This window comes from Scomber japonicus, chromosome 11 (genome assembly GCF_027409825.1).
Source record: "Scomber japonicus isolate fScoJap1 chromosome 11, fScoJap1.pri, whole genome shotgun sequence".
In the NCBI taxonomy this organism is placed as follows: domain Eukaryota; kingdom Metazoa; phylum Chordata; class Actinopteri; order Scombriformes; family Scombridae; genus Scomber; species Scomber japonicus.
In genome coordinates, this window is record NC_070588.1 from 267,950 (window position 1) to 283,080 (window position 15,131).

General features: G+C 43.8%; 1 protein-coding gene across 1 annotated transcript in view; it reads right to left on the bottom strand.

Moving 5' to 3' along the window:
• The window catches only part of LOC128368282 (titin-like), a 170,523-nt gene that overhangs the window by 15,805 nt on the left and 139,587 nt on the right, over positions 1–15,131 (bottom strand). The window contains exons 211-229 of the mRNA XM_053329071.1: positions 14,661–14,957; positions 13,812–14,399; positions 13,342–13,644; positions 12,830–13,126; positions 12,402–12,689; positions 11,991–12,296; positions 11,500–11,802; positions 11,109–11,414; positions 9,230–10,996; positions 8,542–8,835; positions 8,065–8,349; positions 7,421–7,720; positions 4,935–7,001; positions 4,456–4,758; positions 4,042–4,347; positions 3,120–3,410; positions 2,481–2,780; positions 637–942; positions 146–448 (exon numbers count right to left, since the gene is read on the bottom strand). Of these exons, the coding sequence (XP_053185046.1) occupies positions 146–448; positions 637–942; positions 2,481–2,780; positions 3,120–3,410; positions 4,042–4,347; positions 4,456–4,758; positions 4,935–7,001; positions 7,421–7,720; positions 8,065–8,349; positions 8,542–8,835; positions 9,230–10,996; positions 11,109–11,414; positions 11,500–11,802; positions 11,991–12,296; positions 12,402–12,689; positions 12,830–13,126; positions 13,342–13,644; positions 13,812–14,399; positions 14,661–14,957 (9,210 nt within the window). The remainder of the gene's footprint in view (positions 1–145; positions 449–636; positions 943–2,480; positions 2,781–3,119; positions 3,411–4,041; positions 4,348–4,455; positions 4,759–4,934; positions 7,002–7,420; positions 7,721–8,064; positions 8,350–8,541; positions 8,836–9,229; positions 10,997–11,108; positions 11,415–11,499; positions 11,803–11,990; positions 12,297–12,401; positions 12,690–12,829; positions 13,127–13,341; positions 13,645–13,811; positions 14,400–14,660; positions 14,958–15,131) is intronic.

Genomic DNA, 15,131 nt, shown 5'->3' on the forward strand with positions numbered 1-15,131 from the left:
CAATGTTTGTGTCAGACCAAATGTTTATTGAAAGCCTGTTAACTTGAAAATTCCCATTTCTCAAGTTTAAAATCAAGTGGTTAGTGTTAAAATCACTAATACCAAAAAGGAAGCAGAGAAAATATTGATTTGATGTGCAACTTACCGATTCTGTCCACTGGCTCTGTCTCAGCACATGGTTCACTGAAGTCTCCTGTGCCGTTGATGTTGATGGCAGCCACTCTGAAGCAGTACTTCTTACCCGCTGACAGTCCGGTCACCACATGCTCTGCAGCTCGCAGGGTCTTTTCATGCGCCTTTTTCCACTCCTCTGCTCCAGCTTCCTGCATCTCCAGAATGTAGCCCATCACGTCAGCACCTCCATCCTCCAAAGGACGGGACCAGGCCAGGCTAATGCTTTCGGAGTGAGTGTCGGTGATACGAGGAATCGAAGGAGGAGCAGGGGTGCCTGAGAGGGGAGGATACATAGCTTGAGTACAACCGATCTCTGGTATCGCCAGTTTTAAAGGTTTAATTTAAATATTAATGGACAGAGTTACATTCTAGTAATGTCCGTAATGTCCTGAGATAGTAAGTCTTACTGTCAACACAACTTGTTTTCACTTAGCTATTTATAGTCGAACAAACTGGACTTACATGTTGGCACTCTGCAGACAACATACAGAGAAACCTCGCTGGCTTCGCTCTCTCCGGCCTTGTTAATGGCTGTCACTCTGAACTGGTAGATGTTGCCTTCAGTCAAACCAGACACCTTCAGAGTCGTGTCCAGGTGAGCTCCGTCCCTGTTCACCTTCACCCAGCGGGCACTCTTCCTCTCACGCCTCTCGACCAGGTAGTGGATCAATGGGCTGCCACCATCACTCTCTGGCTTCAGCCACTCAATGGTGGCAAAGTCCTCTCCAGATGCTATGATCTCTGGAGCACCAGGAGGACTTGGCACAGCTGGAGGAAGACGCATTAGAAAAATTATTGAGGCTGTTACAGGATTTAATTTGTAGTTTTATTTTTTAAGTGTTTATGTTGTATGTTGCAACTAAGAGCACTTATTTGGGAAATATCTACCTGAGGATAGTAGGCTGCAAGACAAGTTTTAACTTCTTAAAATAAAAATATTGGGCTGTCAAAGTAAACGCGTTAATAAAGCGTTAATTTTCACAAATGCAAATTAATGGCGTTGAATTACGTGCGCAATTTGTGTTTGACCCTCGCCCCAGACGGTAGTTTGGAAATAAGGAAGCAGCAGAAACGTTACCAAACATACAGCTGATACAGAGAAACGTCCTCCTGCTTGCCAAAAGTGTGTTTATGATTGTGCGTATGTGTGCGAGAGCGTGTGTGTGTGTGTGTGTGTATGTGTGTGTGTGTGTGTGTGTGTGTGTGTGTGTGTGTGTATGTATGTGTGTGTGTGTGTGTGTATGTGTGCGAGAGCGTGTGTGTGTGTGTGTGTGAGCCCGCGATCGAGTCAGGTGTGTGAGCGAGGAAGAGAGAGAGACATACTGTGTATTTTGCTCTTATTACATTCTTCTGTGCTGTGTGTGCTGTGTGTGTGTGTGTGTGTGTGTGTGTGTGTGTGTGTGTGTGTGTGTGTGTGTGTGTGTATGTGTGCGAGCGTGTATGTGTGTGTGTGTGTGTGTGTGTGTGTGTGTGTGTGTGTGTGTGTATGTGTGCGAGCGTGTATGTGTGTGTGTGTGTGTGTGTGTGTGTGTGTGTGTGTGTATGTGTGTGTGTGTATGTGTGCGAGCGTGTATGTGTGTGTGTGTGTGTGTGTGTGTGTGTGTGTGTGTGTATGTGTGTGTGTGTATGTGTGCGAGCGTGTATGTGTGTGTGTGTGTGTGTGTATGTGTGTGTGTGTGTGTGTGTGTGTGTGTGTGTGTGTGTGTGTGTGTGTGTGTGTGTATGTGTGCGAGCGTGTGTGTGTGTGTGTGTGTGTGTATGTGTGTGTGTGTGTGTGTGTGTGTGTGTGTGTGTGTGTGTGTGTATGTGTGCGAGCGTGTATGTGTGTGTGTGTGTGTGTGTGTGTGTGTGTGTGTGTGTATGTGTGTGTGTGTATGTGTGCGAGCGTGTATGTGTGTGTGTGTGTGTGTGTATGTGTGTGTGTGTGTGTGTGTGTGTGTGTGTGTGTGTGTGTGTGTGTGTGTGTGTATGTGTGCGAGCGTGTGTGTGTGTGTGTGTGTGTGTGTGTGTGTGTGTGTGTGTGTGTGTGTGTGTGTGTGTGTGTGTGTGTGTATGTGTGCGAGCGTGTATGTGTGTGTGAATGTAACTAGTTCCTAACTGGTACCAGGTAATACCTTTTTGGAGCATGCAGTATTTCATTGTTCTGGATTAATCGCGAGTTAACTCATGCGATTAATCACAATTAAATATTTAAATCGATTGACAGCCCTAAAAAATATACATAAACACAAGCATTTATAAATTAAGAGTAGGATTTAAGACTACTTTTTGAGGACATTTTTCAGAGATCTGAAGGCAGCACTTACTGAAAGTGTTTCTGGCGATCATGGGCTCCGACTGGATGTGGACTCCAGCTCCATACTTGTTGACTCCCTTGACTCTGAACAGGTACTCTGTATTTTTGAACAACCTTGTGATGTTGCAGGTCAGCTCCTTGCATTCGTCATGCATGATAACCCAGTTGAGCCTGTTGGTGTCGCGCCTTTCCACGATGTAGTGGGAGATCTCGTCGCCACCGTCCTCGAGAGGAGGCTTCCAGCTCAGTGTGCACGACTCTTCAGTGATCTTGCTGATTTGGATGTTGCCTTCACACGCTCCAGGGGTGTCTGTTAACAACAGATGTACTCATGGTGAGTGGCTTCAGATAACCACCTCTAATTACATTTGCTTAGTAGCAGCAACAGCAGCCAACAAGTCAAACACTTACATATCTTACCAAAATGTAATTATATCAATATCAACATAACTAAGATGCAACTAAGCAGCAGGAAATGAAGTTACATCAAAGTAAAGTTACTATGAGGGGCAGAGTGGGAATGAAGAAGGGGCCATTATCGCTGTTACAAGCCAGTGTACCTTCAAAATGATCCTGAAGGTGATTTAAAGTAGGGTTAGGGTTAGCGTTGCTTTAATGCTCCCCGGGTAAAGCATAGAGTCTCACTCACCGAGCACTTTGACATTGACTTCAGCGGTCTTGGTTCCACTCACGTTCCTGACCGTCAGGATATACTTTCCAGTGTCATCTCTGTCACAGAACTTGATGATGGCCATGGCCCTGGTGGATGTGTACTGCAGGTGGTATTTTTCACACAACTCCAGCTCCTTTTTGCCTTTGGACCAGGAAGCTTTGGGGCTAGGCCTGCCGCCCACTGCAGCATCCAGAACCAGGTCTGAACCAGCTCTGACCTTTACAGTTTCAGACATGAGTTTGCTGTCCAGCTGGGCCTTTGGAGGCTCTGTGTGATGATAAAAGGAGCATGGTTACTATTAGGTCTGAACAATTGCAAAAAAACAACAATTGCGATTATTTGGCTGATATTTCGATTGAGACACGATTTGCAATCTTCAAGGAATTTATCATTTTGACCTGATTATTCACTTTTTCTTTGAAAAAAGGAATTTAAAGTTTAAATGATTATGGTGTGATATATGCAGGAATTTGTGTTTTCTTGAGCCTGTAGAATATGAGATCTCTGCAGCATGACCATATTTAATTTAAAATGCTGTTTTGACACACATTTTGACTTTAATGAACATTTCACATGCAGTTTGAAAATTGTAGTAAGCCTTTTGTGATTTTGATAAGATTTAGTTTAAAAGTCATATCATCATGTTTTAAATCAGACAAATCTGCTTTGAGATTTTGACTGTCCCATTACCAAAAGTTTTACTCTGTGACTACTTTGCTTTTCTTGCTGTTCCAATAAAAAAATGAATACATCAAAAGTTTTTTTAATCAGAAATTCTCAAATAAAGTAAACTAGATGTTCACTTTTTAAAATATTGGTTATAGCATGCAGCATAAATTCAGCTGTGTAGAAGTCTATATTAGTGGTATTGTTTCATGATCAAAGATGCACATCTTACCAAATTCACTCTTGCACTGCACGGAGCCGGTGGACTCTGAGGGTGTGCTGAAGACCTGGTTGGCGTTCTTGGCAACGATTCTGAACTCATAGGGCTCTCCCTCTCCAAGGGCAGTAACAGTGTAGAAAGTGTCTGTCACATTAGTGTAGTTACACTTGAGCCAACGGCCTTCTCCAGTCTCAGTGTATGGCTTACGCTCAATGATGTATCCAACAATTGGGCTGCCACCATCGTTCAGTGGAGATGACCATTTGAGGGACACAGTGGTTCTGGTGACATTTGTGACTTCTGGCTTACTTGGTGGATCTAAAAAAATAGATAAATAATATTTGTCAGACATGCCAGAGCATAAAAGTAAACTAAACATAAAATACTTGTAATGTAAGAATAAAAGTGCTATAAAAAAACACTCACCAACAGGATTTTGAGCCACTGCTCCCTTGGAGGCCTCGCTGGCTTTGCTCAGCCCAGCACTGTTCATGGCATAAATCCTGAACTGGTACTCCAGACCTTCAATCAGGCCCTCCACCCTGTAGGAGCACTCAAAGCATGGGATCTTGTTCTCCCTCACCCACAGAATAATGTTCCTCTCCTTCTTTTCAATCCAGTAACCTGTCACCTTGCTGCCGCCATCATGGTAGGGCTCTTCCCATCGCAGGGTCATTGCGTTGGCAGTGACGTTGGAGACTGCAGGCTTTGTTGGTGGGCCAGGAGGTGCTGTGAATCAAAATATAATTTTGTTTCTGAGTACAGTCATCTACGTTACAGGCTGATCAAGAGAAGATGTACATTTTTCAGACATGGACAATCTAAAAAAAGTTTAAAAAAAATGTTCTTTAATATTTAAATATTGAATTACTGGTACAAATGTAAGTTGATATAGAGGTACTCACTGAAAGGATGCTCTGCAACAATAGTCTCAGACTCAGTGTGCTTGCTGACACCAAACCTGTTCTCGGCGGAGACCCTGAATGTGTACTGCATGTACTTGGTCAGATGAGAAACATGGAGAGTCGTGCGCTTTACGCTGGAGTTGATCAGCTGCCAGGCCGTAGAGCCAGACTCACGCTTCTCCACAATGTAGTTGGTAATGTCAGTGCCACCATCATCCTCTGGTGGTTCCCAGTTAACGACACAGGACTCAGAGGTGATGGATGAGATTTCAATGGGTCCAGAAGGAGGACTGGGTCTACCAGTGACATTAACTTCAATGGTGAAGGTCTTGGTTCCTGTCACATTCTCCAGAGTCAGGTAGTATTTACCACCATCACCTCTCATGGCCTCCTTGACTGAGATGCTGGCTCTATCCTTTGATACTTTGATGGTAACTCTGTCAGAATTTTTCAACCTCATCTCCTCTAGCTTCCAGGTGACTTTAGGAGCTGGTCTACCACTAATAGGAACATCGATGGTGAAGGTGCTGCCAGACCTGCATGTAATGAGCTGGCCGGTGATCTCGCTGAGGTCAGCAGCAGGTTCAATTTGAGGCTCTTTGATGAGCACAGGGGTCAGAGTTTCCCTGGGTTTGCTGAAGCCGGCTTCATTCTTAGCCTTCACACGGATGTCATACTGATCACCCTTGTTGAGTTTTTGCATCTCGTAGGTGAGATTCTTGGTGTTGCCAATCACTACCCATTTGTCTGTACCCTTTGGTTTAGCCTCTATGGTGTAACCCTGGATGCGGCTACCACCGTCATGCTCTGGTTTGAGCCAGCCCAGTGACACAGAGCTGTCTGTGGTGTCAAGGATGTCCAGTCTCTTTGGAGCTGCTGGCTCTGCAGTGGCAGTGACGGGCTCAGTCATCTCAAAAGCCTCACCCACACCATATTGGTTCTCTGCAGAGACTCTGAAGAAGTATGGCACTCCCTCCAGCAAGTCCTGGATCTTCATGATATGCCGAGTGCAGTTGCTACCAGACTGCTGCCAAGTGCGGCGGCTAGCTTCGCGCCTTTCGACAATATAGTGATAGATTCGTGCTCCACCGTCATTAAGGGGAGGCTCCCAAACGATTGTGACTGAGCCTCTGGATACTTCCTTAAAGGCCACATTCTGTGGAGTTCCAGGAGTGTCCATCACCTTTACATTGAAAGTAATAGCCTTGCTGCCGCTGGCATTCTCCAGGTCAACAGTGTATTTGCCTGTATCATTTCTTGAACAGTTTTCAATGATGAGAGAACTGCTGCCCTCTGTAGTTATTATCTCCGACATGACACCCAGCTCTCCTTCTTCCTTCACCCAGGTGGCGGTGGGAATGGGCTTTCCTCTGAATTGTACAGCCAGGCACACTGAACCTCCAGCCTTAACAATGTGTGTCTGCTTGAAGGAGGCATCAATATCCACCTGTGGTGGTGTTTGCCTGTCAACAGCCTGAGCAAGCTCTGAAGTCTCCATGTCCTCACCTCTTCCGATGTGATTGACAGCTGCAACACGGAGCTTATACTCAGCTCCTGTCTGAAGGCCAGTCGCCGTATAATGGGTTTCTGCTACCAACTCCTCATTCACCCTCTTCCACTCTGTTTCGTCAGCCTTCATCATCTCAATTATGTAGCCCAGGATCTCCATGCCTCCATCATCAGCAGGCCTAGACCATTCCAGACTGATGGAAGTGTTGGTGGAGTCTGACACACAGACCACAGATGGAGCACAGGGGATATCCTTTTCTTCGGCAGCTTTGATAGGAAGGGATACATTGCTGGGAGCTCCAACACCAGCGTCGTTCACAGCCATAACACGGAACTCATATTCCATATCCTCGGTCAGATTTAGTACCTTGTGAGCACACTCAACAATAGGCTTCTTGGTAAGTACTTTGTAGAACCGCATAGTCTTCTTCTCTCGTTTCTCCAGAATATAGTACTGAATGGGGTTTCCTCCATCAGATTTTGGAGGAGCCCAGGCCAGGGTGATGCTCTCTCCTGTTACCTCAGTGGAATCAGGAGTGCCTGGAGCATCAGGAGCAGCTGGGGAAAAAAGGTAATGTATGTAGAAATTAATCAAATTTTTAAAAATAAGAAATTGTTTAATGTTTAATTCAAATGTTTTCAAAATGGAGAAAAGACTGTGCTTGCAAGTTAATTGCCAATCCCCTCCATGGTTTGGGGAATGGTCTGGTTTATTCACAATAAATACTTGGAAAAGGGGGTTGAGATAAAATGCAGTAAAAATGTCTTGTATAAAGGCATTACAATGCCAAAAATGATGGTCAAAATGTCTGATTATTGGTCTACAAGAGGTCTGGTATTGTGTCCTCTCTTTAATAATGTTCCCCTTTTGTTAAAATTTAGTTCATATAGCAATAGAACATAAATTATTATAGTCATGCCTTTTCTTTTATCTGCAATAATGATAAATAAAACTGCTTTTCCAAAATTTAACTCACTGTATTGCATCTGTGCAATGATGGGGCTGGATTCCAAAGGTCTGCCAACTCCAAACTTATTGACAGCAGAGACCCTGAACTGGTACTCATTGGTCGTGATGAGCTTTGTTGCATTGAAAGTGCACTCTTCACACTCATCAGACACTAAAGCCCAGGAGATCTTGGCAGTCTCACGCTTCTCAACAATGTAATGTGAAATCTCAGAGCAGCCGTCATTCTCAGGTGCAGTCCAAGACAGAGTGCACCTGCCCTCGGAGATGTTGCTGAAAGTGATGGGTCCTACTGGCTCTCCAGGCGTGTCTGCATCACATAGGTGTTTGAGAAAAGTAAAACAAAGTTACTATACCACACACCAAGAGACTCCTCACACTCTCACTATCACTTTTCCTATATAGACACCTACATACACACTGTACCTCTCCCAAGCTGTATAAAGTTCTTAAAGTTTGCCTACTGGTATATCTTATTATTTATTTTAATTGTATTCTTTCTTGTAAGTGTAAAACAAACCTGGATGAAGAAAATTCAAACAGCTTTTATCTTGGCATAAGATTAGTAATATATACTGCTGTGCTAAAATAAAGAATAAAATAAAGAAATGAAATGACTAACATTTAATTTAAGGTATAACACAAACTGCATACCTTGGACTTGAACAAGGATGTTCTCCTTCTTGCTTCCAGAGCCGTTGGTAGCCTCCACAGTGTAGAGGCCACGGTGAGTACGGTCAGCATCCCTGACAAACAAGGTGCTGGATCCAGCTACGTTGATAATATCCATCATCTTTTTGGTAACCAACACACCATCCCTGTGCCAGACGACCTTAGGAACAGGGCGTCCAGAAATAGTTGCCTTCAGTTTGATGTTGTCTCCTGCCTTGACTGTCAAACCCTCGAAGTACTCTGGGCCAAACTCAATATGAGGAGCAGCTGATTTGGAGGAAAGAGGGATGCATTAGCTTACAGTATGTAGCTTTACTAAGCGTTAACAATGAGAACTATGATTTGCACTCAACCCATATATTTTAATGTAGAGCAGTTTGATCATTTACCAACAAACAAGCAAACAAACAGGCCCCTGTTTATGAGCAGATACACTCTGGTTGTCCTGTCATTACTCACCATTCTCACTTCTAACCACAATCAATCCAGAGGAGTTGGATGGAGGGCTGACAACACCAATGGCATTCCTGGCAGTCACTCTGAACTCATAGCGCTCATTTGCTGTCAAACCACTGACAGTGTATTGGCTGTCGTGCACGTCGGTCAAGTTGGCTTTGAACCAGCGGCCATGTCCTTGGCGTTTCTCAATGGTGTAGCCAGTAATCTTGCTACCTCCATCACGTTTTGGTGGATCCCATTTAAGACTTATTGAATCAATAGTCACATCAGTGTAGTCGGGCTGGCCAGGAGGATCTGAAATACATGAGATATACATTCAGTCTTTCTTCAAATCAATAAAACAATGTTTACCGGTCAATCAAACATGCTGTCACAATCTGGATGAGTGGTTATGTCACTGTTTTGCTATTTGTCTGTGTTTATGTGACTTTGTCTTTTCTGATGTGCTCCTTCTTCTGTTTTGTTATATGCCATCAATCTAGCAGGAACTTAGGATAAAAAGTCTGGCACATTTACATAATGGACCCAAGTGCTCATGTTAATTAATGTGCATTGTCCATTCTTAAATAAAATAAACATAAACATCTTTGCTTCTTTTCAACCATATGTTAGTCTGGTTTTTAGAACAAAATTGATTTGGCTAAACTTATTATAATAACAGAAAATCACAGCGTGAATCAAAACTCACCAACAGGACTGACAGCCATGGTGGACTTGCTTTCATCACTCATTCTGCTGAAGCCAGCATCATTCTGGGCGTAGACTCTGAAGGAGTACTCAAGGCCTTCAATCAATTCCAAGATCCTGTATTCTGTTTCTTTGACCAGCATAGTATTCACCTTTTGCCATGTGATGCTGTTCTTCTCCTTCTTCTCCACATGATAGCCCTGGATAGGGGTACCACCATCATAGATGGGCAGCTCCCACCTGATAGTCATGCCATCATTGGTGACATTGTACACAACAGGTTTGCCTGGTGGGCCTGGAGGCCTGAACTGGTGCTTGGCAACTACCATCTGTGATACCAAAGGTTCACTGACACCATACCTGTTCTCAGCAAACACTCTGAATTGGTACTGAGCACCCTTTATCAGGTTGGGCACCCTGAACTGAGTTCCTTCTACACTGGAGCATGCCATCTTCCAGTCATTTTGGGAGGTGTCACGCTTCTCCACGGAGTAGCAGTTGATATCTCCACCACCATCATCATTAGGTTCTTCCCAGGAGATCATGATGCTCTCAGCTCTCACCTCATCCAAGATGATAGGTCCAACAGGCTTTGATGGTGGTCCTAGTGTTACAACATGGATGTGGAAGGATCTCCTGTTGACCATGTTGTCGAGGGTAAGAGTATATTTACCCTCGTGCTCCTTCTTCACATTCTTGATCATTAGAGTGGCCTTGTTTTCTGTCTTCTTGAAGCGGATTTGGTCACTTTCCTTCAGAGGCAGATTGTCCTTCAACCACTTAACTGAAGGTCTGGGTTTACCTTTGTATGGCAGCTCAATGTGCACATTGTGACCAAGGCGAACCTTGATTCTGCCATTTGGATAGTCTGCAAGGCTTGCTTCAGGTGTGATAATGTAGTCAACCACCTTGATAGGCCCAATCTCAACAAAGTCGCCATGTCCCTTTTCATTCCTGGCGGCAACTCTGAAGAGCATGTTTGAGTGCTCCTTGAGTTTCTTGACCTCAAACTCACATAGTTTGCTGGATCCTCCCAGTGACCATTCCTCTTCCTTCTCTACCTTCTTCTCAATAACATAATCAGAGATAATGCTGCCACCATCATAATCAGGCTTCAGCCACTGCAGAGTGACAGAGGTCTTGGATGAATCCTTCATAGACACCTCCTTGACTGGTCCTGGAGTCTCTGTAGCCTTCACTGGCTCATGTGTTTCACATGGATCACCGACTCCATTCTCATTCTCAGCTAATACACGGAAGAAGAAGGATGTCTTCTCTGAGAGATCTTCAATGGTGTATGTTGTCTCTGTGCATTTGCTTGTCACTGCAGAGTAGGATCTCTTGGAGGAGTCTCTCTTTTCAACAATATAGTTTGTGATTTCAGCACCACCATCAAGGAGTGGAGGCTCCCAGCAGAGAGTGACCTTTCCACGGGTCACGTCCTTCAGTTCCAGGTTCCTGCACTGAGCTGGAGTGTCTTGGACCTTCATGGACAGGGTCAGTGTCTTGGGCTCTCCCACACCATTCTCAATCTTGACTGTGTACTTTCCGGTATCATTCCTGGTCACGTTTCGCATCACAAGGACTGTAGTAGTGTCTGAGTCGTGGAACTCATACTCAGGTTTGTGGTCAATGCATTCCTCTCCCTTGCTCCAGGAAGCAGAAGGAGCCGGTCTGCCCTTCAGAGGAACAGACAGCTCCACATCCTTGCCAGCCTTCACAATGTAGTGAGTTCTCATGGCCACATCTGAGTCAATCTGGGCCTCCTCTGTGAAAATCATCAAAAATATACAAGGTCACATTATACAAACAAACAAACCAAGGCATTGGTGTTGTAAACTGAACACACTTCACATTTTCAACATCAAAGATTGGTTTACCGAGAATATCTTTGGCCTGCACAGGCTCCGTCATCTCAAGAGGCTCTCCACGGCCAGCACAGTTGACGGCCGACACTCTGAAGAAGTAGTTGACATCTGGCTTTAGGTGATGAACTGTGTACTCTGTAGTCTTCACCTCTCCCTTCGAGGTAATCATGGTCCATTCTTCCTCTCCCTCAATAAGTTTCTCCACCATATAGCTGGTGACCTCACTGCCTCCATCCCATTCTGGCTTGGACCAACCCAAGGTGATGGATGTTTTAGTGGAATCCACCACCTTCAGCTTGCAAGGCTCATCTGGTGTATCTATAAGTAGAATGGATTTGTTAGGTAATAGATGCATTTGTCTGTCTTCATTGTCCTCAACTGAGGTCACTGAAAGGCCACTTACCAACTGGATCAGCAGCCTTGTAGAGGTCCGATGCTTCAGAGAATGGTCCTTCTCCGGCCTTGTTAATAGCACAGACACGATATTGATACTCGTTTCCTTCTGTCAGGTGGTAGACAGTCTGTTTGATGTCAGTAACAGGGTCTTTGTAAACTCTTATCCAACGCAAGCTCTTCTTATCACGTTTTTCCAGGTAGTAGCCTGTAACGGGGCTGCCTCCATCTACACCTGGTTTGTCCCATTCTACCACCATGGTGGTCTTGGTGGTGGTGTTCACCTCTGGGGTTCGAGGCTGCCCGGGAGTTACTATAAAAATGTTTTTAAAAAGTGGAAATGCAAGTGGTAAAATCGTAACAATCTTGATACAAATTTGTACATTATCTTCTGATAATAGACAAATATAGTTAGATTATAAAATCTAATTTATATTAATCCATATGATGTACTTGTATTTTTATAATCATATTCATAGAGCTCTACAGCCCAAAGCTTACCAAAGGCATTCTTTGCGATGACTGGCTCCGAATCCAGTGGCTCTCCAGCTCCAAACTTATTAACACCTCTGACGCGGAACACATACTCATTTCCTCGCACTAACTTGCTAACAGCAATGTGGGTCTGCTCATGCCTCTCTGAAACTGTTGACCAGACCACTCGGCTGGTTTCGCGCTTCTCGACAATGTAGTGGGTCACCTTGGAACCTCCCTGGTCACCCTCAGGCACAGGCTCCCAGTTGAAGACCATCTTTTCTGCTGTAATGGAGATGAAATTAATGTTGCCAGTTGGGGGTCCAGGTTTATCTGCAGGGAGATAAAAAGTTGGAGAATATTAACAGAAAATACCAAACTGATTAAGAATTTAGAATTACATAAAAATGAAGGAGTGTGGCAAGAATTTCTTCATACCTAGGATTTCAATCCGGATGGTTGCAGATGCTGAGCCCAAAACATTCTTGATCTTAATATCATATGAGCCTGTGTCAAAGCGAGATGCATCCTTGATCAGGACAGCAGAAGAGTCAGTTGTGCTTTCAACACTAACAGTTGAGGTTACCACAAGTTCCTTTCCATCCTTGAGCCACTCAATGCTTGGCAGAGGCTTGGCAATGATTCCTACTCCGAGTTTAATTGTAGCTCCAGCCTTGTACTGAACCACATCCAGATACTCTGGAGGAAGGTCAATAGCTGGAGCACCTGTGAGACACAAGATATTTTGGGGTTTGGTTTATTGAAAAAATGCAACATAACATACAGTCCACCAACTTCTATCAAGATGGACATGAGCAATTACTTGTGCTGATTAATATAAATAATGTAGATAGAATGCAACTCACCACATGCATCAACGCAAGTGACTGGGCCAACAATAAAAGATGGGTTGCTGACAGACCCAACAGCATTCTTGGCGTACACTCTGAACTCATAAGACTCATCCTGGTTCAGTCCAGATACAGTAAAGCCCATTTCAATGATGTTTGTGAAGTTGGCCTTCACCCATCTGCCATCGGGAGCATCCCTCCTTTCCACGCTGTAGCCAGTAATCTTGCTGCCTCCATCATATGGAGGCCTCTGCCAGGCCAGGCTGACTGAGTTCTTGGTGACTTCTGTGACTTGAACACTTGCTGGGGGCTCTGCAGTAATAAAGTGATAAAGATGAAAAATCACTATTAAATAAGGAGATAATAACTAAATCTTTAAGGCTAATGTACTCCATACAACTCAGATCAAACATTCATACATGTAATTTGGCGCTATATAAATAAAGATTGATTGATTGATTGATTGATTGATTGATGTCACCTTTTTAGACAAATTGAAGAAAGAGATCCAGTTCAAAAGCACTTACCACAGGCATCAATAGCCAGCACCTCCTCTGATGTCTTGCTAATCTTTCCAATACCAGCAGCATTTTCAGCTGCCACCTTAAACTCGTAAATGAGACCTGCGCAGATGTTGGTGACCCTCCACTGATTTCCTGGGATTGCTGTCTTATTGATTTTCTGCCAGAGGATGCTGCTCCTTTCCTTCATCTGGAGATGATATCCAAACACGGGGTTTCCACCGTCAGTGACTGGCTCATTCCAGCACACCGTTAGGCTCTCTCTAGATACAAAGGTGACCCATGGTGTGGATGGAGGTCCAGGGATAGCTGTAATGGATAGAGTAACTTTAATGTTAGTGTTTATTCAGAAGGATTCATAATCCATGTAACTCGTCACTGAAAATGAATAATTAATGCTAGACAGCAAGATTATTTACCCCAACATGTAATGTCAATTTGTAAACCACAAACATAAAATAATTAATACTACTTACTATATGGAAGCTTTATTGTGATTGGCTTGGTGTCAATGTGGTCACTGATGCCGTTGCGATTCTCAGCCTTTATCCTGAACTGATACTCCTCTCCCTTGGACAGCTTAGTCACCTTAATTGCGTTTCTAGCAATGCTAGTGGACACCTCTGCCCAGGAAGGAGTGCTAGTTTCACGTTTTAGAACAATATAGTTGGTTACAGGACTGCCGCCAACATACTCTGGAGGACCCCATTTCAGGCACACTGTGGTCTCTCCAACCTCTCCAACCTCAACTGGTCCAGTAGGAGGTCCGGGTCTGTCTAGTACAACGAAGATAATAAAGATCTTGGCGGTACCTCCAGCATTTGAGGCAGTGATTTCATATTTGCCGGCATCGCTTGCCATGCTTTCATTCAGGGTGATGATTAATGTGTCTGGTGTTACTTCAGTCAGCAGCCTCTTGGACCCCTTGATGACAACATTATTCTTGGACATAGTCACTTTAGGCATAGGCCTGCCGGTGAGAGGAATCTCAAAGGTCAGGTTGGATCCTGCTCTCACATAAACTGTATTCTTGGGGTAGTTCTTCAGATCAAACTCTGGAGCCTCTGTTCAGAAGAAAAAAGCAGAAAAATGATAAGTAATGTCATCTTAAAAATAATGAATCCACCTTTCCACAGAATAATAAAAATAAATAAAGAAATGTTTCTTTTTAAATCCATCAAAAAACTTTTTTTACAGAAAGGGCTTACAGAAATAGTTCTAACTTTTACAATTCAGTCTCAGCAGTTTTCTTGTTCGTTGTTGTTGAGACTGCAAAAAATCAATCAAATAATGGATACTAAAATCTAGTAGTAAAGCGATATTACCGTGTATTTCTTTGACGATAACAGGTACAATCATCTCCTTCGGTTCACTTAGTCCAGCATGGTTCTCAGCACGGACTCTGAAGAAGTATTCTGCACCCTCCCTCAGGCTCTTTATGGTGTGATTCGTAGTTCTCACAGTTGCACACTTCACCCATTTGGTCTGTCCCTTCTCAATGGCATCAATAACATAACCCTTGACTCTGCTTCCTCCATCATATTCGGGTCTTGTCCAGGCAATTGTAACGCTGTCCTTAGTAACATTTGCAACTCCAAATTTCATGGGTGGACTTGGTACCTCTGTAACACACAGTAGGGAATTTTATCAAGCACAATTTGTGGAAATTATAAAAGGTAGCAGGGGGAAAACAGTTCACATCAAGGTGATGTGCAATTAAAACTTAACTAAAAACTAAAAGTAGATGTGAAAAATTATTTGTATTATATAATAATAATGTAATAGCTATTATGAAC